The 22,684-nt window shown below is 34.9% G+C and overlaps 1 protein-coding gene across 8 annotated transcripts in view; it reads right to left on the reverse strand.

The window, feature by feature from the left end:
• LOC131051079 (mitochondrial ATP-independent inner membrane protease subunit 1a) overlaps nucleotides 1–22,684 on the reverse strand; it is an 87,922-nt gene that overhangs the window by 31,701 nt on the left and 33,537 nt on the right. For 7 of the 8 annotated variants that reach the window (XR_009107080.2, XR_009107081.2, XR_009107077.2 and 4 more), the window contains one exon: nucleotides 8,522–8,659. Coding sequence is in view for 1 of the 8 variants with exons in the window: in XM_057985443.2 (XP_057841426.2) it covers nucleotides 8,624–8,659 (36 nt within the window). In the remaining 7 variants the exon portion in view is untranslated. The remainder of the gene's footprint in view (nucleotides 1–8,521; nucleotides 8,660–22,684) is intronic. The other variant, XM_057985443.2, reaches the window with a different exon arrangement.

The raw sequence follows: 22,684 nt of genomic DNA on the forward strand, positions 1-22,684 counted from the left end.
TAAGGAAGGTCTAACAAAGCCAAGTCTGGCTTGGCCTATGAAGCTCCAAGTCCGCCTTGGCCTATGGCACGAAGCAAGATGAACATGGCAAACACACCTCAAAGTCTGCCATGTCCAAGGGCATTCAAAGTCCACCTAAGCATGCAAGAGGTTTGGATGGCAAAAGATTTGTAAAGTCCGCCAAGGAACACATGGAGGAATGTCCAAACATGAGAGAAGTTTGCCTTGGTAGTTGAAAAGGGGACCAGCATGAAGTCAAGTCTGCCTAGATGGGGAGGTTGAATGGTCAGGCCAAGTGTGAAATCCAACCTAGGAAACTTGTCTAAGCTATTAGCAAGTTCACTCCTCCATTTGGCAAGGTAAAGAAGACAACGTCCAAAGCATGCATGAAGTCCGCCTAGCATGTTGAAGGGTGTGGCCAAAACTACCTTAAGTCAACCAAGAAAAGCATAAAGACATGGCATAAAGGAAGCCAAGTCCGCCTTGGCTTGTCAACTCTCAAATTCACCTTGGAATGATAGAAAAGCATGGTTTAGATTGTCCAAGATAAAGCATAAAACATGATGGCAAGACTTCATCCAAGTCCGTCTAGACATAATTGAAGAAGAAAAGCAATGTTAAAGAAACCTTCAAATCCACCCATGATGGGAGGAGGTTGGCAAAGATAAATTTGAAAAGAAGATTGTTCAAACAAAGACAAAGTCCGCCTATGCAAGTAAAGATGGAGAGTTATGACATGATAAAAGAAAATAAAATTCGCTAAGGCAAATTGCATAAAACACAAGTTGACTAGGCATAAATGGAATATGTGAAGATGCCTAAGCAAGACATAAAAATTTGCCTATGGCTCAAGGATAAGACATGAAGACAATCGACTTGCCATGCCAAAGAGAGAAAATGGCTAAAGGGAAAAACAAATTTGACAAAGTAGCGCATGAAATCAAGGTTCAAACAAACGAATGGGTTGGAAAATAAAAGTTTGACACATGAAAAATGGCGAAGTACGGAATTTTCCACAAAAGAATCAAATTTTGACCAAGTGTTGGAGAAGAAACAAGAAGAAAGAAGAAGAATGAAAAGGGAAAGTAAGGAGAAGATGAATAAAATCCTTGTCCAAGGGCAGAGTTTGTTCTACTCAGCACAAGGCAGATCCAGAATTGAAGGCAAATCCATTGGCAAAATGTGTCCAAGCATAGAAATGGTCAAAATCTTGGCTAGGTGTTGGAGGATCCACATGAAGGTGTCACAAAATAAAATTGACTAGCCAAAATTTGGCCAAGTATGAGAACATACTTCACAGAAAAAGTTCCAATTTCCTTCATTGTGGCAAAGGCACAAGAGAATTCTTCTCCAAAATTCAAGGCACTTGAAAGAGTTTCCAAGCATCAAGAAAAGTCTTCAGGCTTGGCGAAAATTCCAGACCTCTTGAAGGATTTCATCTCCTGAAGAGTCAAAGACAAGCTCCCAATCAAGATCAGATAGGGGCAAGAGGACCATTCCAAACAAATTTCCATAGGCAATTTTTTCAGCACCAATTGGAGAATTCGGGGAGGACATTCAACAATTAGATTGTTCCAAGTCAACATGTCCAAGTTCAATGAACCTGACTTATCCAGAAGCTTCTAGAGGGCACACTTCACAATGTAACAACCTTCTATTTTACTACTGATTTATATTTAGCAAGAAGGACAAGAGTCCTAATTTTCTCATTGGTCGAGAGGTAGTTAGTTGTACCAAACCCTAATTAGGGTTTTATTTTGTAATCTCGAAATCAATCCCGACCATTGAATTGTAATTGGGGAGCCTATAAATTGAGCTCACCCCTCATTTGTAAATCATGGGAGCATGTTGCAAAACATGTTGAGATAAGTAATTCTTGCTTAGAACTGCCAAGTAATAAGTAATGAATTGTTCGAATTGATGGTGATTACCTCTCTTATTTTGGAGTTGGCATGGTTCTTATCCCTCATCATAGTTTAGATTTTATTTCATGTATGTTAGAAGAATGCAAGATTTCATAAGTATTGATTTATGGTGAATTTCCGCTCATACTTTTGATAAACAGATCATTTTTGTTCATAATGTAAAGTTAGTCTGAGCTTATTTTGTGGAGGATTTAACTTGTACTTTGAGTAATATTGTTCAACTGTTGGTATTATTCATGAGTATGAAAATCATAAGCACATCCCTTGAAGATTGCACTCACTTTGTGTAATTGTCCTAAGCATGGCGAAGCAAAGTGTTGTTATTGAAGTCACCTAGTCAATGTCGTCTCTTGAATTCTTAGGAATAGATTAGAACCTCTTAACCCTTATCTCCTTTTCAGTTTTCTTGAAGTCCATGATCCAAACCCAAACGATAGATCTTCGGTCTGAATTGAATAGGCCAAGCGTAAGTCCCCCTTGTATTTCAGCATACATAACCAAGGTAGCTATCCGACACAAAGTCGCCTGTTCACACATATAGACCTTGGAGTCGTCGTGTGGTCTTTCTTGCAATCTTGGCACACGTAGTGATTTTGTTCAGGAGAGGATAGAGTATCCTTGGATATTTTATTCTAATGTTCGGTAAATGATAAAACGCATACCAACAAGGACATTACAAATCGGGTATGTATACAGTACTCTGATTCAGCAAAGTGTCCATTATAGCACCAACTTGTGTTTATTAATCCATGAACAAAGGAAAATTGTCGTTAGTCAGCGAATATCATAAGTTAAAGCAGCAGACACCACAAAGGAGGAGTAATCGTTGAATAGTCATGAATGAGATGTAATATCCCCTTTTGTAAATGCCCTAGTCTTTGCCCTAAAATCACAATTCCAAGTAAAGAAACAAATGAAATAGAGTTAGAGATATCATTTACCAATTTAAGTTGTTGAACAAGATAGATCCTGGTTGAGACCCTGCAATCATGTTAAATAATCATCGAAAGCATAATCCATAAAATAGATCTTTCCTACTAGGGTTAGAAACGTTATCTTAATCGTATGATATATATAATTCATTAATGGAGTTAAACAAATAAAGGGTTAGGATAAGGAGGCATGATAGGGTGCCTAAGATCCTCTACCCTAGGCCCAAGAGTGAATATACCATCCCTCTTGGCCTCATGTGGCCCTTTGCCATCCATGTGAGGGGGTGTATCCAGTGAGGAATTCTATAGTCGTTCCCTCTCTTCTTGCCACCCTTATTCTCCTTAATAAGATTGGGGTTCCTTAATCCCACAGTCAACCAAAGTAGAAGATTGGGAAAAACTAAAAATAGGTTGTCAGGAACGTCCATCCCACCCAAGCCCAAGGGCAGGGCAACCTTGCACCCCCTTGGCCTCATGGGACAATCAGTCACCTCCATGAGGTGTTGTGCTTAGAAAAGGACCTCACTATCCTTATCATAGTTGTTTGCAGCATTTAAGCAGGCATATATTATAAACAATAGCATGTGCAGCAATCACTAGTATTTGCAAACCTCAAGTACTCACACACAGTGATGTATCATTTACAAACAACTATTATGCTTCCTGATTGTGGTGATTTTATTGATATTCAACCCCAAAGATGTATCTAGCTATTCACAGATCCTAATTTCTTCAAAAAAATTAAACATGTACTTATATCAAATTTAAGCTATATTCTCAGATAATTAAAACATGAAATTCATTATAAGCAGTGCTATGCTAATATCCTAGAAAAATATCTGCAGTAAACTATAAATCTAAGTTACCGATTCGTCAAAGATTTGGCCCGAATCTAGGTACGATACGATTCGGATTCGGCTTCGAACTAGAATCCCAGTGGAATCGGACAGGGTTCCTCCATTTAGCCATTGAAACGCATCTATGTTTTGACCCACGAATCCCGACGCATCTAATGTCGACGTGTGATTCCATGGTGCATTTTCACGAATCCGTGTCATGCACGATTTTTGAGGGTTTTTTTAACTTAGCGAATTAAAAACGGGTCATTTAAACCCTAAACGAAAAGTAAAAACATATTTCATTTTGGTCTTCCGCGAACAAAGAAAAGGGCACGACACTTCGTTTTTGCCTTTGATGGACAGAGAAAACAACACGATGCAGACAAAGAAAAGGGCACGATGCAGGGCGGAAACGTCCATTCCTTCCTTGACGACACGCACAAGAGCCAAGGTAGGCCAAGCGACGCCCATAGGAGCGACGGCAGGCAGGTGACAGCAACGGGAGGCAGTGCGAGGTATGTAAATTTTTAATTTGTTTCAAAAAAATTCTATATTTTGGATTTCTATTTTATCTATTTGTTTATTAATTTAGATTTTTAGCAATGAAATGAAATATAGATTTATTAATTAATGATTTATATTTTAATTTATATAAATAGTAAATGTTAAATATTTAAATTTAATTTAATGTGAAAATAAAAGTATTCATAATCTTTAAGTAAACATAAATGATAAATATGATAATGATATTTTACAAATTTTTAAATTACAAAATAGTTAAAATATTCATCTTTAAAATAATAATAATTAAAATTAAAATTAAATATCATATTTAATTTTAATTTGTATTATTATTATTTTAAATATGAATATTTTTTATTTTAATTATTGTGTAATTTACAAGTTTGCAAATATATTAATTAATTAATATCGTTAAAGGTTACTTTCATAATTATTACTAATTTCACTTTCACTTTTAATTATATTTAAATATTTAACATTTATAATTTTATTGTGTAGTATTAAATTTTAATAATTAATTTTTAACGTGTTGTAGATAGATAATGGCAACGACTGCTAGCTCTATTCCTCAACCAACCTTCAAAATCGACCCAAATTCACCTTTATGGAAATATGTAAAAATAATAGACCAAGTAAAAGGAGGTGGAACATTTAATTGGATATGCATCTTTTGCAGTGTGAAATATACTAGCTCCTATAGCTATGTCAAAGCCCATTTTTGTGCCATTCCCCAACAAGGAATCAAACCATGTCCAAGAAAGGATGAAAATGGGTTACCACATTAACAATCGCAGTATTTATTAGAGAGCACGAGGAAGCAGATGCAAGAGCTGGTTACGCTTCAACCTTCCTTTGTTGAGAGGAAGAGAAAGTAGATCAAAGAGGCCCCCTACTTCTCCATCTCATAGTAATTTTCCTGATATTGTGGTAGAGAGCCACCCATTCTTGGGTAGAATTGATGAAGAAGAACTTGTTATTGTGAAGAGAAGCAAGGGACCATTAGAGAGAGCATTTAAAAATGATGCTAGAGAGATTGCAGATCAATCTGTTGGAAGATGTCTATATGTAAACGGTTTGTCATTTAATGTGGTAAGATCACCATATTGGCAGGATATGTTGAGAAAGGTAATTGAGGCTCCACAAGGGTACACAAGGCCAAGTTATGAGAAGGTGCATAGCACCTTACTAGCAAAGGAGGTAAAAAGCATAGAAAATGCATTGGCTCCCATTAGAAATTCATGGAAACAAACAGGGGTATCCATCATTTATGATGGATGGAAGGATACCAAAAATTGGCCATTAATTAATGTAATTGTAGTGTCCCCTAAAGAGGCAGTGTTTCTGAAAGTTGTGGATTGTGAGGCCCATGTGAAGGATGCACAATTTATTGCTAACATCCTTATACAATGCATTCAAGATGTGGAACCTCAAAATGTTGTCCAAGTAATAACGGACAATGCAAAGAATTGTAGAGCTGCAAGTATGTTGATTGAGACACGGTTTAAACACATATATTGGACACCTTGTGTTGTCCACTCTCTCAACCTCATGCTACAAAAGATGGGCAGGAAAATACATTGGACCAAACAAATTTATGCTGAGGCTGAAAAGACCCAAATGTTCATCACAAACCATAACATGTCACAGGCCATTTTCAGATCATTTTCGCAATTGGAGTTGCTAAGGGTAATTGAAACACTTCAATTTTTAAAATCTACATTTCACTTTAGTAATCCTTAATTTATTTTTTAAATTTGATCATGTCTTCTTTGTATCCTAAATTTTATTTTTTATTTTTTAATAGGTTGTTGAGACTCGATTTGCATCCAACACAATCGTCTTGAGGCGACTTGTGAAGGTGCAGGAGCCACTTGCTAGCACAGTAATTAGTCAAAGTTGGTCCCTATAGAGGTAATCCAATACTGAAAGGGCAACAAATGTAAAGCACATGATCCTAGATGACACTTGGTGGGATCGCATGTAATATCGATTGAGTTTCATTGAGCCCATCATGAGTATGATCCGTTACACTAACACGAATCACCCATGTTTGGGAGAGGTATATGATGGCATTGACTCGATGATTGAGGAAATGAAATTCATCATCATTGCAAAAGAGCAAGATCCCAAAGAAACTTTCTTCAAAGAGGTTCGGTCAATTTGTGTTGAGCAGTGGAACAAAATGACCACCCCACTACATCTTCTTGCATTTGCATTGATTCCCTAATTTTATAGTGATGAAATGCTTGCTAAGTCATCAAGGGTACCACCATATAGATATTCAGAAGTCAATGAAGAGGGTAGGGCAGCACTTACTAAACTCTTCCCCGATTCTGAAATGGAGGATTTAATGACAAGTGAGTTTGCTGATTTTGTAGCCTCCAATGGTCAAAGTGTTTCCGCTCTCCGTGACAAGTATAAGAAGGATGCTCATGCTTGGTGGTACCTCAATGGCCATACATCACCAAACCTTCAAACTCTTGCAATCAAACTTTTATCGCAAGTAAGTTTCTTGATTTTTATTACTCTCTAAATTTATATTTTTTACTATTTTAAAATAATAAAATTATTAATTTAAAATTTAAAGTTAATTTTATAATTGTCACCCTCTAACTTTGTGTCAATTATTCAATAGGTTGTTAGTTCCTCTTCATCTGAGCGAAATTGGAGCAAGTAAGGCGGAAGAGCTAGTTTATGTGCATTCAAACTTGCGCCTTCTTACTCATAAACAAAATGAGTACAAGGATGGGAGCACAAAGTTTTGGGATGTAGATCCAGAGCGAATTGATTTGGATTTTTCAGCTGCCACACAATCTTTACTTTCTGGGGAGTCCAATAGCCAATTTGCTGCTAAAGTGGCAGTGAGGCTGCATGTGGTTCCACTACCCTAGCTACATCATCTAATGTCAATGATGATGTTGATCCTAATCTTCCTAGTGACCCATACGATGCTGATTATTAATTGTGTTATTTTATTGTTAAACCAATGAACAATGAATTCAATATATCTATCATAACATTCAAATTTTGACAAATGGAAATTAGATTAGACTTACAGTAAATTTGTTATATTTATATCATATATGATAGTTCCAAGTTTTGTTTAGCATATGGATGATATTTGTGTTAATTTTAAGCAATCAAATGTTAATTTAAGCAATTAGATTATAATCAGACTGTGAATAAATAGTAACAGCAATAAAACAAAAGACACAAGACACCAATACCCTGGGAAAACCTCCCTCTTGGAGGTGAAAAACCCAGCCTTAAATATGATATGTATTATCTCAAATGTAGACAATTTACAAGGCAATGACTTATCTCAGATTGTTGTTCAAGATATCGGGGAAGAACACAGCCCTTCATTAACAGCAAATGGTTAAGAGGAGCAGCAGATGTCTAGATCAGATTCGCACAAGAGACCTTATTGAATTCACATGAAGATCCTTGACAACTTGGCCACCTTGAAGAGTTTGCACAATTGCCTTATACAAGTTCGCATGAGGAAGGATCACTGCTAGGAGAGCAGATAGCACTTGGTGATATGATGATTGACTAATGGCTTCATTTGCTGTTATATTTATATCCATCTTAGCGCCAACCCTCAAGTCGTCTTACATTGATTTATTGCAGCTTCAAGTCGGCTTGCATTGATTTATTTAATTATATTATATTGTCATTGTAATTGCCTTCCACGTTACATTTGGGTCCAGCCCAATATCATATGTAATTGCCTTCCACGTTACATTTGGGTCCAGCCCAATAACATATTTAATTGCCTTCCACGTTACATTTGGGTCCAGCCCAATAACACATTCAATTGAGATAATACATATGAATTTTAATTGTCATTGACAACATTAAAATTCAATAATCAAGTATCCGAACTAGCTAATATTTTCAACAATTTGGGATTCTAAATTTAATTTTTGTTTCTACTTTTTAGGCTGTATACATTTATGATTTTTACTTTTTTTTGTACGGACGTACCCAAACCCCCCCCCAAAAAAAAAAAAAATTTGCCGTACTGGCGTATCACACCCACGTACCCGAACCCGTACCGGCAACTTAGCTATAAATGTTAAAAAAATTATCAAAAGTTTAATATGTCAACATAAGGACTTTATTGAAAATATAAAGAGATATACAAAGGCAATCAACCTCAGAAGCAATAATTTTACGCCTCCAAAGCAATAATTTCAACTCGTTACTTAACAACAACTTCTTATGACACTGACTGCAATAACATCTGAAAGCAAATTAAGTAATTGAGCAGAAAATTAAAAAGATGGTTACAGCTTACTCTTATGTTGTACAGGTACCACAAAAATATTGCATCCATCTAAGGCTCACTCGATAACCAATTAAACCAGAGACTTCTAATGGTGTACCTTGAAGAACTGCTTCATTTCAGGTGTCCAAATCCTTCAATTGGCCAGATCTGAAAGAAGCACAACAGTTGACAATGTAAAATAACTCAAAAATATAGATAGAATGTAAGTGCTAAAATTCAGGAGACATAATCTCATTTTAACCAATACCAATAAATAAAAGTAATATACAAAATGCCAATTCAACTTAAGTAAGTGTTGAAAAATTGGAAAAGCAGTATGTAGATCCTCATCCAATCCTTAAATATTTCAAGGCCTTACTCGATACCTTGTTGCAACAAAGTAAGTATATTTCAATTCAACCATTTTACTCACTCAAGCATCTCTAAAACAGCCCCATCAAAGCTTTAACATTAAAACGTATCTCCCATCAATCCAGGTTCTTTGATCTTTCTGCTTAGGCAATTCATTTTTTATAAGCATAAACCTTCTAAAATATCAAAGCCCTCCAGGCTTCATGTGTTTGAAGCAACCACAGAATTGAAATTTTAAAAGAGAGAAGAATTATGGCAAAAAACCATTTATCCTACATCTGAAAGCACTTAAATTCTCAGCATAAGATTCAGCAAGTAACACATTTCTTTCTCTTAGACAGAAATATCCCTACTCTTTTGAAAGATGTTTCCAGTCTGGTCTCCTGAAGCCCTGATTGATGCAATCATAAATTCCTGCTTGTCTCCAAGAACATTGCATGTGCATGGTGTAAATGATTTATATTATTCCATGACACAAACTGATCAATCTTGTATCTTAAAGATGAAATATTTGCACCAGTGTTGAATAACTCACCAAAAACTCTTTTGACTAAACTGATCCATCTTGTATTTGAAAGATGAAATATTTGTATTTTGCACTATATCAAGCAAGAAATTTTATCACATTAATATTCTATAAGCAGAGAACCACAAGTTCTTTTCACCCGTCAACTGAAGAAAAAGGTAACAGATGGTCCCTTAGTAACTCAAACGACTAGACCTACTTTACAAACAATATGATAATCTGGTTTATCCTAAAAGTAAAACCTGATTCAAGATGGTGCTAAGTTTGATATTCTAGGGATCCTATAATTATTGACAAGGAGAGCATTATATTCATTATCTATCGTTCAAACTTCAAATTATTAGCCTTAGGACTAACATTTTCTATTCCTAAAACCTGGGGCAGTTATTGTTATTGCCCAGTCATCATGTTTTGCCAAAACACAAGGAAATCCATGTAAAATTTCTTTTGCACTGCTCTAACTCTTCTGCTTAGCAATGCATATATAAATTGTTTCACCAAAATTATGAGGGAATCGTACACTTCAAGAATTCTATACAAAGAATTGTAATCATATTCAAGCTGCTTCTAGAATTATTTTGCACTCCTCACAAACATTGCTGCATAACTACATACATATTTTATGCATATATAAATTGTTTCACCAAAATTATGAGGGAACTGTACAACCCAAGAACTCTACACAAAGAATTGTAATCAAATTCTAGATGCTTCTAGAATTATTTTGCACTCCTCACAAGCATTGCTGCACAGGTACGAACATATTTTATGCCACCACTTGATATATCGTTCACATCAAAATCCCATTACTCTGTCCACCAAACATTACATAACATTATAATAACATCTCTTTTAATTATTCAGTCAATCTCAAAAACCTAAAGACCTGCAACCAGGCTATATCACCTTGATAAGAATCATCAAGGAAGAATCAACACACTCTCCACTTAGACAACACAACAAGGGCAAAATGAATATTCCAGACTGTAGGATCTTATTTCTCTAGCTCTTTGTATTTTCATTTCGAATACTAGTGAAAAGTTAATTCATTAAGATTTATTAATTATTTTGGACCTTACATCTTAGAGTAAGCTCATTTTGCTCTCATAATAAGTTTATCTTCATTATAGTACTCACAAGCTTGACATTTGGTAAAGAAAATATTCTTAAGAAATACATTCCCAAGATTCTAGATATTTCTCCCTTTTTCTAAATTTGATCCTGCATCCTCTTATAACAGGGAATCATTATTTGTTATTATTATTTTAACTGGGTATACCCTCTTAGACTTTTAGCCCTATTTTTATTGGCTACATTGATGTAATATTCTTAAGAAATACATTCCCAAGATTCTAGATATTTCTCCCTTTTTCTAAATTTGATCTTGCATCCTCTTATAACAGGGAATCATTATTTGTTATTACTATTTTAACTGGGTATACCCTCTTAGACTTTTAGCCCTATTTTTATTGGCTACATCGATGTAAACCCTACAATTAAAAAAATACCCATTGTATGTTCACATGGATTTTAACATTTGCATAGAGTAATCTGCCCATGAGTTCTAATTAATTCTCTCTATTCTTTATTTTTTCTTCCCCTCCTCTTACTAGAACTCCTTATTTTACTGCTATTTTTACTGGGAATACCTTTTACATTGTTACTCCTATTTTTACCATGTATACCAAAATCTGATAATAAAAAAATAGCTACGTTACCCGGGGACGCGTCCCCGACCTGAAAACCCCCGTCCCTGTCCCAGGGACGTTTCGGGGACTTGGGGACAGCCAGGGGACGTTTTCCCCCGTCCCCAAATTGTCCTGCATTTTGAGGGGACGTCACCGAAACGGTGGGATGCCTGCCCTAGCTCTGGGGGACGTCCATACGTCCCAAGGACGGCTGGGGACGGCTGGGACGTCCCCAATCCGTCCCGGGGACGGCCAAACATCCCCCATATCTAAGGCCATTGAAAAATATTAAAAAAATTTTAAAAAGTTGTATTTTCAAAAAAAAAAATTAAATTTTCTAATATAGCTCCCTTATTAATTCAAATTGTTATTAAAAATAAAAAAAATTAAAAGATAAAATTAATTAAATTTTTAATTTATTAATTTAATTCATAATTTTATATCAAACATTTAAAATTTTAATTAATTCATATTATAAATATAAATATTAAATTGACAAATTGTTAAACATTTAAAAATTTAAAATTAATAAATATTATGATATGCATATTGACAATGTGAATGATTTGAAATTCTGATTTATGAATGCATAATTGCATATTGTCTATTGAGTATTAACAATGTTGTATGTTCAGAATTTACATTCTAAAATGTTTTCAACTTTTCATAGTATCATACACATGCTATATCCATGTTTTCATATGAATATAATGTACATATGCATGCTTTATCCATGTTTTCATATGAACATTTAGAATTTTGAAATTTTCCTATATATTTTAAATTTTTCCTATATTTTATATAGCCATCCCCTTTGCCATCCCCCGCCGTCCCCAAATTTGGCAAAAAAATTTGTCGTCCCAGAAACGCATCCTGTCATCCCCATCCCGGAAACTCGGGGTAACATAGAAAAATAGTAAATACCCCACTATAAACTCACATGAACTTTACAAAGTGCATAAAATTATCTGGTCCAGTGATAGTAGCATTGTTAATTTTACAGTCATTTTTTTTCTATTACCAGCATAATTTAGTATAGCTTAACCTTTTGCAAATTCGTTGTTCCTATCAAGTTCTTGCACAATTTTTCTTTTATTAGTCACCTTTAGGTTCAAATTTTGATGATTTTTAAATAGCAATAGAATAATTTTTCCCATAATTTATTTCTGGTTATTCTTTTGTTGGCATTCAAACTAGCAGAGAGCGCGAAATCTGAGCTAAGGCATTCAAGGCAAAGAAGCGAAGCAATTTCTTTCAAGCACTCAAACATTATCAGGCAGCTTTAGGTATTTTTTAAATGGCTTCCTCTTCTACTCCCAAATTTATTGCAAACCCTACTATTGTGGAAATTGTAAAATGCCCTAGGCCCGTTTTCAAAATTATTCCCGAGATAGCTAAGCAAGATGATTCCATAGGCGCATTTTCAAAAATTCCTAAAGGTGTAGCTTATGTTGAAGACCCTAGAATTTATATTCACTGCAATATTGAAGAATTAGGTTCTGAGGAAGTGTTAAAGATGTTTAAAACCGTAATTTGTGATGAAAATGGAATTGTCAAACCCGAACACAAGATTATTGAGACTTTAGGTTTTGTGGAAATGTTGAACATTCCTGAATTTCCGAAGGAAGTAGTGAGAATTGTCCTAAGTAGGGCACATGGAGAATTTCTTTGGTTAGATTCAGTATGCAAATTCACCCGGCAAGCAATTAGGGTAGTGACAGGTTTACCCTCTACCGGCCGCAGACCAGACAAGACAAAGAAGGTACCTAACAACACAGTCATGACCTTAACCGGAGCAACATCTGATAGTTAGTAGATCTCTGAGAGTAAATGACATAAAGGATATCAATGTGAGATTCGTAAGTATGATTTTAGGCTACAAGACTACACATGCAAACCAACTTAATTCTGTTTCTAGTCTTTGCATTAAAAGTGCTTATGATATGGTAAATAACAATGCAAAAATAGATGTGTGTGAATGGCTGAAGGATGAACTAGTAGATAATTTGAAAAAGATAAAAGGTGAAAAGAAAGAGACATTTCATTTTGGTAATCTTTTGGTATGCCTTATGTTGTATTTCTCAAAACAAATTCCCGGTATTGGACAGAAAGATTTTGGATATGACATACCGATAGGCAAACAATTGCAAGAAGCCTTCACCGGCATGGGTACTGCTAAGGAAAACAATACAACTGAATATTTCAAAGCTTTCCAAGCCAAAATGAAAACCAAAGAGAGACTACCACAGAGTATAGTAGATAAATATGATAAGAAAATTTGTTTTGTGATTAAGAAAGATGAAATATGGATGGAAGCAGTTCTTCCTAGAACTGTATGGGTAACTGAAATGGGGTATGAGGTTGATGTGAATATTATTGAAACTTATGCTAAAGCCCTGTTAGAAGCACCTAGAGAACCAACAGAAAAAGTTTTTGGTAGTGCAGAAACAATTGAGAGTGATGTACAAACAATGAAACAAAGAAAGAAAAGAGAAAAGTACATAAGGAGTGAATCAAAACAGGTAAAGGAAATAAAAGAAAATGTTAAGAACCTTACTAGAATAAAGGAAAGTGAACTGGAAGGATTACAACCGGAGGCACATATTTCACCGGTTGGTACATCATCTAACAGTGAGATACCTGTTGAATTTAAGAGAGTTGATAGGAAGAGAAAACCCTCACCGGTACCCTCTCCTCCACCCAAGAAAACAAGAACTCTGAGAAAGAAGCAACAAGCGGTAAGACAACCAGCAAAGAAGTTAACACCCAAGAAGAAACAAAAACGGGTTATACCACCTTTGGATAATTTGCTGAATGAAATCATTGATGACAGTAACTTGGCAAATGTGAGCAAACTGTATAACACATTCACTGATTCAAAAAAGGAAAGTGTTGAAAACAGTATTATTCTACATCTGGACATATAAAAGAAAGTGCTAATTGAAGTAGTAGATGACTTACCAAATGATCTATATAGAAGGTTGGATGCAAAGAGGATTGAAGTAATGGAGTTGGACAAGAAACTTAAGGTTGAAAAACTTCTAGCTGTACATCCAGTTAACTCTAAAGAGGAGATTGATGAATTAATTTGTGAAGCTAACAAATCAGTTTTTGCTAGTGGTCACCGGCAAGTAAGCTTAATGGCTGGTAGAGTTAATGAAATTGCAGAGGAAACGGTTGATAAATGGGATATCTTTTTTGTAGAAAAGGAAAACCGGGAAGAATTAAACCGATCCAAGAAAACATTCAAAGTATATCAGAAGGATAAGGACAAAGGGAAAGGTAAAGTTGGTGGAATACCAAACATCAAAATAATTGACAACTTACCACCACCCTTGGATACTACACCGGTACATACTGATGATACACCGGCTACTGAAAATGTGGACATAACACATGATGACACTAACCCTGAATCAGAAATTCTATTCACCATGAATGTTGATACTAAGGAAGTGAACATTGTTGTGGACAAGGACAGCACAGAGGTACAGAATGATATTGTTGGCAGTGGAAACATTGCTGAGCAACCGGCAGAAAATGTTGAGGTTGAAATACAAACAGAGCATACAGAGCAACCTTTGGACAGTGGAATGAATACTGGTAGTATGGATGCTGGCACTGAGAAACCTACAGAGGCAGAGATAGAGATACCGGCAGCTGATAACACAAAGAAACCAACAAAGAAACCGGCAGAGGCACAGGTACATACTGAGACAGTGAAACCGGTAATCACTGAGAAACCCAAACCATTACTAGCTGAAATGGAAACTCGGACTGATCCACCAGAGGTTGATACAAGCAAATTGGTTACTAATACTGGAAGCACTGAAATAATAAAGGCAGTTGGTTAGACATCCAAATTCAGACCTACTAATGTGACAGAGGTACTTCTAGACTCAATTAAGAGGATAACTGACTGTAATGCATTGGCCTACAAGGCAATTGATGATACAATACCTATTCTTAAGATGATTGCACCAAAATGTAATGTAGATCATGTAAAGGATTCTTTAGGACAGTTAGACACATTGTCTAAATTTATTGTTGGAAATGTAATAACAGTTGATAAAGTAAATGAGGATACATTCAAAGAGAAAATGGAAAAAGAAAAAGAAAAACTCTTTGAGGAAACAATAAAGAAGTGCACTGAACATATTAACACACTTTTACTGGCACTGAATACAACAATTTTCAAGTATAAGGAACTGTACAGAGAAACATGCAAGCCACATCTGTTGACCCAGGACATTGAAAAAGAAATAAGCATAGTACAAAAGGAAATTGATGATAAAGCTGATAACATCATTGGTTCATCCGAACCTATATCAGTTATTGAGCAAGAAATAGCAGGATTTGAAGAAAAGTTGGAGAAATTTGAGAAAGAAAAAGCAAGGATCAAGGCAAATGCCAGAGAGCTTAAGTATAAACTTAGTCCTAAATTGGATAACCTAATCTCTCTGAGAAATGAGATCTCTAAGGCATTAATTCAAGGGGAAAGATCATCGGAAGAGCATATGCATCATCTCACTGGCACAATCCAACGAACGGAGGCAACCATGAATGATAGCAAAAGATTCATGCAGAGTTTAAATTTGGTTTTGGCTGATATATTTCAGATTGTAACCAATCGGTTACAAACCTTAAGGTGAAATTTTCCACTCATTTTTTGACAACCTTTGTCATTGATGTCAAAGGGGGAGTAGTGGACAGAGAAAAAAGGCTATTCAAAGGAGATCATCTGCTCAGGGGGAGCACATATTTTTGGTAAATTTTTGGACTTCACTTTTGGAAACAGTTTTTGGATTTTTCTCATGAGTGTTGCCATCAATGCCAAAGGGGGAGATTGTTGGCATTCAACACTCTAGTGAGAAATGATGGTGTTGTCATTGATGGCAACCTACTGGCAACCTTCAGGGGACCCTGTGGCATTCATCTGGTAAACCACCGACAAGCACCGACACCGGCAGACACATCACCAGCAGCGGCAACAATGCATACCGGCACCCCAACCAACACGAATAAACTTTTGTTTATCGTATTTAATTGTAATTATCTTTTGTAAAGCCAACATGGCATATTGTAATAGACTCATATATGTATGAGATCTTGTAAATCATTTTGATAGATGAGATGGAATAGGAATGAGCGAATAATAAGGAAGATATATGTGAATGCATAAGGCAAATTTTGTATAAGGTTTATGGTTATAGTATGAACTTAAACCGGTATTGAACCTGGCATAGTTGATGCTGATTTGAAGCAGTACATTGTATTGGATTTTCATAATCCATTTTGTAAGTCAGTGAGACTTCTATTTTGTAGATTGAGCAGTGAGCTCTAAGCAGTTGGCCTTCCTGCATGTGCAGGCCCCTCATTGTAAGTAATATTTATTCATTGGCCAATGAGTGAATATTGTGGGTCACAAATCCCACAAAGGTTTTTCCCACACCAGGTTTCCTCGTTAAACATCTTGTGTTATGGTGTGTTTTCTATGTTGTCTTTATTGTTCCTGTTTACTGCATTAATTCTTATTTACCGGTACACTGTTTTGGAATGCAAAATACTTAATAAGGTTAAATATCTTGTTAACCGGTTAGATACTGATTCACCCCCCCTCTCAGTATCTTTGGGACTATCATTAATCCTAACATCTTTAAGTATTTCATACATTTTTACCACCAAAAATACTGTTACTGAATTGCTTGAAAATAAGGCCAATTCCAAGTACGAAATGACCCAGAATCAGAGTTTGCATAGAATCAACGCATAATCAGTCAAGGTTAGGAATTTTGTCCCTAATTTTTGCTTACTGACCTCTAAAAAACCCTAAACAGCAATCTTTACTTCAAAAAATTAAAAACCCTAAACATAACCTTGATTGCATTACGAATAAGAACCTTGTTTTGTTTCAAACAAAACTATGAATCAAAATATAATATTTTAACTATCTCAAGGCATTTTGTTTATGTTTTTTTTTATATCTATCGAAAACCATGGCGAGAATTGAATCGGAATAAAGCAATGTTAGAATAAGTAATAGGAACTTGAATAGGGGAAGGCATAGGAGGAACAATCCATAGAGAGATTTGGTGCTACTCAATGGCTTTTGTGGTTGATAAGATTTGTGAATTGATAGTTCTTGTCTGGGAGTGAATGAACAAAATAGCTAGTAGCATAAGAGCAGATCCAAGTGAAGTGTGGAAAAACTGATGTACTAACCTAATCTTCCTTCGTCTCAAACTCCAAACCCCTATCTATAGTTAATAATTAAAATAGTTTTAAAAACAAATTAACTATTTCATACTATATTAGTATATTGTTTATTAAACTATATATATAAATAATTATATAATAAAATTATAAAATTATATAAAATTTAAAAACTATAAATTTGAAACTTTTGTACTTAGACAGCATCATTAAATATAAATATATTTAATTTTTAATTTAAAATATACATATATATATGATATGATTTTTTGTACGGACATACACAAACCCCAAAAAATATACATATATATATGATATGATTTTTAATTTAAAATATACATATATATATGATATGATTTTTTGTACGGACATACACAAACCCCAAAAAATATTTGCCATACCAGTGTATTATACCCACATACCTGATTCCGATTTGGCAACTTGGACATGAAATACCATTACTTCCTTTACAACTACAGAAGCAAATATTCCAGACTATTTAAACCATGCAACTACAAACACAGTACATTCAAGATGTGTAGCTGCTATCCATGGGCAGATATCCATTACATTGCAATGAATCACCTTATTGTATGGTAAAAAATAGATTGTAAAACTTCAACACTTGCAGATTTACAATTGTCAATCTGTTCATACATTTACCGGCACTGTTTTTAAAATGACAATGGAACTTGCCTTTGTAGCTGTTAGAAGTATTGAGGATTCTATTGATCATACTTTTTACTTATGAATGTATCAATGCTTAGGTTATCATACTATTTACTTATGTATCAATACTTACTTATAAGGTGCAAGTTCTAGGTTTTACAGCATTAAATGAAGTTACATGTTGTCATTAGTAAGTTATGATTATTTTAATTGTACATGTAAAGTGTAAACCCATTCCAGAAGACAAATTATTTTAATTATTTTACTTACTCTCATTTGACTATCAGTATTTTCACGTCTAAAAGACAATATTTAATACCTCTATCAGTACAGAAAATATCACTTCCCCGAAATGGACGTGGGTATTTTACTTGTAAATGTGCTTGTTAGTATTTAACTTTATTATCATTTTAACTATAGCATTGAAAGGAGGACTTTTGGTGAAGTATGTGCATTCTTTTGACTGCAATTATTTTAGCATATCAAGAGAGAGTTTTAAAACTTGTAAATGCCACTTCCCAAAGGCAAATGAACATGGATATTTTACTTGTAAATGTGAATACACACTTGAAAAGACCAATTTGAGGTATTCGCTGAGGTAGTTACCTTTATTTGTGATTTTCATACAAACAGTGTAATTTAATAGGCTAGCTATTCGTGTCTAGTTTATGGAAGCTGAAAAGAGTGTAGTCAATAAAAGTCACAGAAGTTTTAATTCACAGGATCTGCATCTAATTTCAACATAGTATTGCACTAGGACAAATTTGAGGATGTAGCTGTTTATGAGAATAAAGCAAACTCAATTATGTGATTATCAAAACCCATACTAATAATTATTATTTTCAGATTATATGTCAATGATAAGGAAATGAAATCAATCTTCAAAATACTTTGTTCCACTCAAGCAGTCAGTCTAGTGATCCATCCTTGCAAAACAAATTGTACTTCCTAGTGAGTTCACACACATCTGCCATTCTCAATAATTCTTTGGTGCAAGCACTGCTGATAATGCACTTAGCTTCTATGTTAGCTTTTATGTCTGACAAAGCATCTATTCAACAGATCTTGACACTTGCATTCATCTCAAAACTGAGCTTACTCTATCTGGGGCTTTACTTCGTCAACTACATAAAGATTTTAAATATTTGATAAGAGGTCTTGCTCATTGATGGTGATCCATTATGCGACCCATCTAAAATAATTTCCTTGTATTTCTCCAACAAGGTCTTCACTCCTACTGGAAGTTCTCATTTTAGTTTGGGACCTTTGGTTTTTCTATTTTGGAATATAGCACAACACCATTTTGATTCTCATTTTCTTTAATGCCTTGGCTGAAAATTAAATTCACTTCACTACTCTCACCTTATTTATCTCTCATAAGCAATAATTCAAATTTCTTCCCATATTCAATACTTTTATAGATGTGCTACTGCTTTCTTCCATCATGGAAAACACTTTTATCATACTACCAAGTCTGCCCAATAACACATGGCATGAAATCATGGTGAACAGATAATACAATGTTTCAACATGGTAATCCCAAATATGGTATGTAACCCCACATTATTTCGTACATTGTTACTCGGTGACCTTTCTCTAACCAAGAAACTCAATAAATGATATTGAATGCAGTAAACACTTCAGTAGCCATCATTGATTCAACTTACAACACTAACCTAAACTCCGTCCAACCTCCAATTTATTTTGAAAACACCTAACTTTGCGAAGCAAAAGTCTAAGAAGAGGACCCAGCTGAATTCTATAGATATCCAAGGCTCTAAATAAGGCAAAAGAAAATTTCAACCCCTGATGACTTTAACCAAAATGGCTTTAAACTTAGCACATAGGAATTAGAAAACTCAATTGCATTATGCTTATATAAAATGACAATAACAATGGAAAATTTGATGAGGTTGTCCCTAAATTGGTCAATATCCACACTTAATGTAATGTTGAGAGCTATCCTGTAACTCTGGTTAAAGAACCACTCTTAGTTGTTAGCTATTTATTAACGTTTAGTAAGCACTATACCTCCCAGGAAGAGTTCAATACCAATCCGATAATCTTTAAAAAAAGTTGCGTGTGAAATTGTGAAGAATGTTAAAACTTACCTACCTGATGAGATTCAAGCTCAGGCTTCCCTACCAAAAACAACAAAAGATTAAGGAGACAAAGCTTCCAAGACAAAGGGTAATGTGAGGACAGATATAGTATCTGCTCTTGTTCTTGGCATGCTGGTAGTGTAATGCCTCCCACGTTTGCATTCTGTCATCTGATTATTTTGATCCGAGATTGACTCAATATATGTTATATTATGACTGTGCGTATATCATTCCTTTGTATCGTCACCCGTGAGGTGCATCCTTCTTAGAGTTATATTCTTTTGTTCATATGATATCACTGCTGATGTGGATAGTAGGTTATACTTGTAGTTTCAGTGATGATCATATATGCATGATGACTCTACGATGATGTGGCCTGATGTTATATGATGATGTGTGGATTATATTATGAGGATATTTTGGTTATACTGATAATGATGTGGTTACTTAACGATGCTTTGTTGATGTAATGTTGATTCAGTGAGATATGATATTGCTAACCAAAATTATTATGTGACCCCAATTGGGGAATGATTAATTATGCTTTCAGTATATTATGTTATATGTATATGTATGCACAAGTTTTTGTATGTTTTGGTTGATGCAAGTACAAAGCATTGACTCCACCTAGCTCCACAGGTCTAAGCATGCCCATATCCTCGACGATGGTTACAAGAGATAGCACAAAGGCCAACTATGTCACTTAGCCCTATCCATCATGCCTAATTTGGACAATTTCTCCCTAATTTGTATGATTATACCTCCGGTTACCATTCTAGTAATGTTCGGTTGCCCATATGCATCATTGTGAATGACTTGTGTAGATTGTATGTGCTTAGTCAGTCAATTGCTAATTATCACTATTTTAATATGCATTTTAATAAAATTTTACCTTTATAGTGGTAATTTAATATTTAAATATGAACTATGCCTTCCTTAGATGTATTTAATTTAAGGAGATTTAAATGATTTGTCATTTGGGGATCTTTTGGGAGTTTAATGGATTTTATAAATTTTAATTTGATTTTACTATTTTTATATTTTCAGTGAAAAAAGTGAAATATAATTGGCAATTGGAGTTTTATTTCTACAATTAGTTTTGTTTTCCTACATTTGCTCTCAAAATCCTACATGGCCATTTTGGATTGTTGAGATTGGAAGATTGGTTGAGAAGAATTTTGTAGGTAGAAGTCCAAAAGATTCGTGTGGGTGAGTTCCTTGGGCTGTCCGGATTTCGTGGCTTCTCTTGATGTGTTTGTCTTCTTTTTAAGACCGAATATTTCTTCCATTTGAAGGTATGAGTATAGAATTCCTTCTTTGTTTCTCAATTTAGATGTTCAAATCTTGTTTGGAATGAGTCATGGGATGATTTAGAAAACTCCCAATATTTTAATTTGGTCTTTTAATGAGTATTTGAATTTTGGAAATTTCGATTGGAATGGGGAAACTCTGCCCAAATTTTTATGAATGGATGAAATGTGAATTTTATTACATTTTTGGAGTGTGGCGTAGTTATAGATTAATGGGTTTTTCCGGGTTTTCATTTTAAGAATGTTTGAAATTTGAAGTTTTTTGGAGGTCCATCAATGGTCGATGGCCTCCATAACTAGTTTTTAGCCAAACTGGACATTTGTTAAAAGTGTGAATTTGAAGTTGAAAATGTGAAATTATAATGTGGAGCCATAGTACTATATATGTAAATTTTGAATTGGGATCTATTCGGATCCAATTCCATGCCTTTGAGGCCATATGAGCATTTGGGAATATGTGATTTGAAATGCATTGTTTATATGAGATTATTGTGTATTATAATTGAAATTAGCATTGTTTATGCATTGTTCCTCACTCATGAGAATGAGATGAGCTTGGGTATGGGTATTTAGAGTCAATAAGGGGAGTGGCTCCCAATGGGGGTCAGGCCACAAAGTGAGCACAAAGATAATCTCTTGGAGAGTTGAGTTAATAAATGAAAACATAACTAAAACAATGGGGTAAACACACTAATAAGTTAATTATGGATGCCCCTTGCATGCCTTGAGTGCTTATAAAGGCTAAGGACGTATTGGGAAGGCCTAGTCATCTATGGAGCATTGATATGGCATGATTGAGTGTCCTTGTCTTCATGATAGGACTACTTGGTTCCACATGAACCATCCCTTCAAGCTATGCAATGACACTCCCACTTCTTGTCTCTAATATCCAACCCCATGTAGACTTGAGTAGTGACCTTATGGTGGATTTATAACTTGGTATCATTCCTATCCTTGATAGTGCATTGCATTCTTGTATGCTTGATGTGTCGTGTATGCTCTGCGTATGGTGTGAGTGTAAGCCTATTGCATTTTTGTTTGTCTTGTTTGAGTGTATGGGCCTTGTGACTATCTCCACAAGCATGGTGGGATGGACCTACGAGTACCACATGGTTGAGTGGCATTGCACATCGTCGAGGAACCAGTAGACTTGTTCGTGACCACTTTGGAGAGCTACTTCACCTACCTCGACATTAGACCTTCTTTATCCTTCTTCATTTCAAGTCATAATATGAATGTAATTTGATATAAGCATTGCAATTATTGTTGAAAATGTATGTTGAGAGCACTACAGGTGGAGATTGATGTAATGA

This window comes from Cryptomeria japonica, chromosome 6 (assembly GCF_030272615.1).
Source record: "Cryptomeria japonica chromosome 6, Sugi_1.0, whole genome shotgun sequence".
Taxonomy (NCBI): Eukaryota; Viridiplantae; Streptophyta; class Pinopsida; order Cupressales; family Cupressaceae; genus Cryptomeria; species Cryptomeria japonica.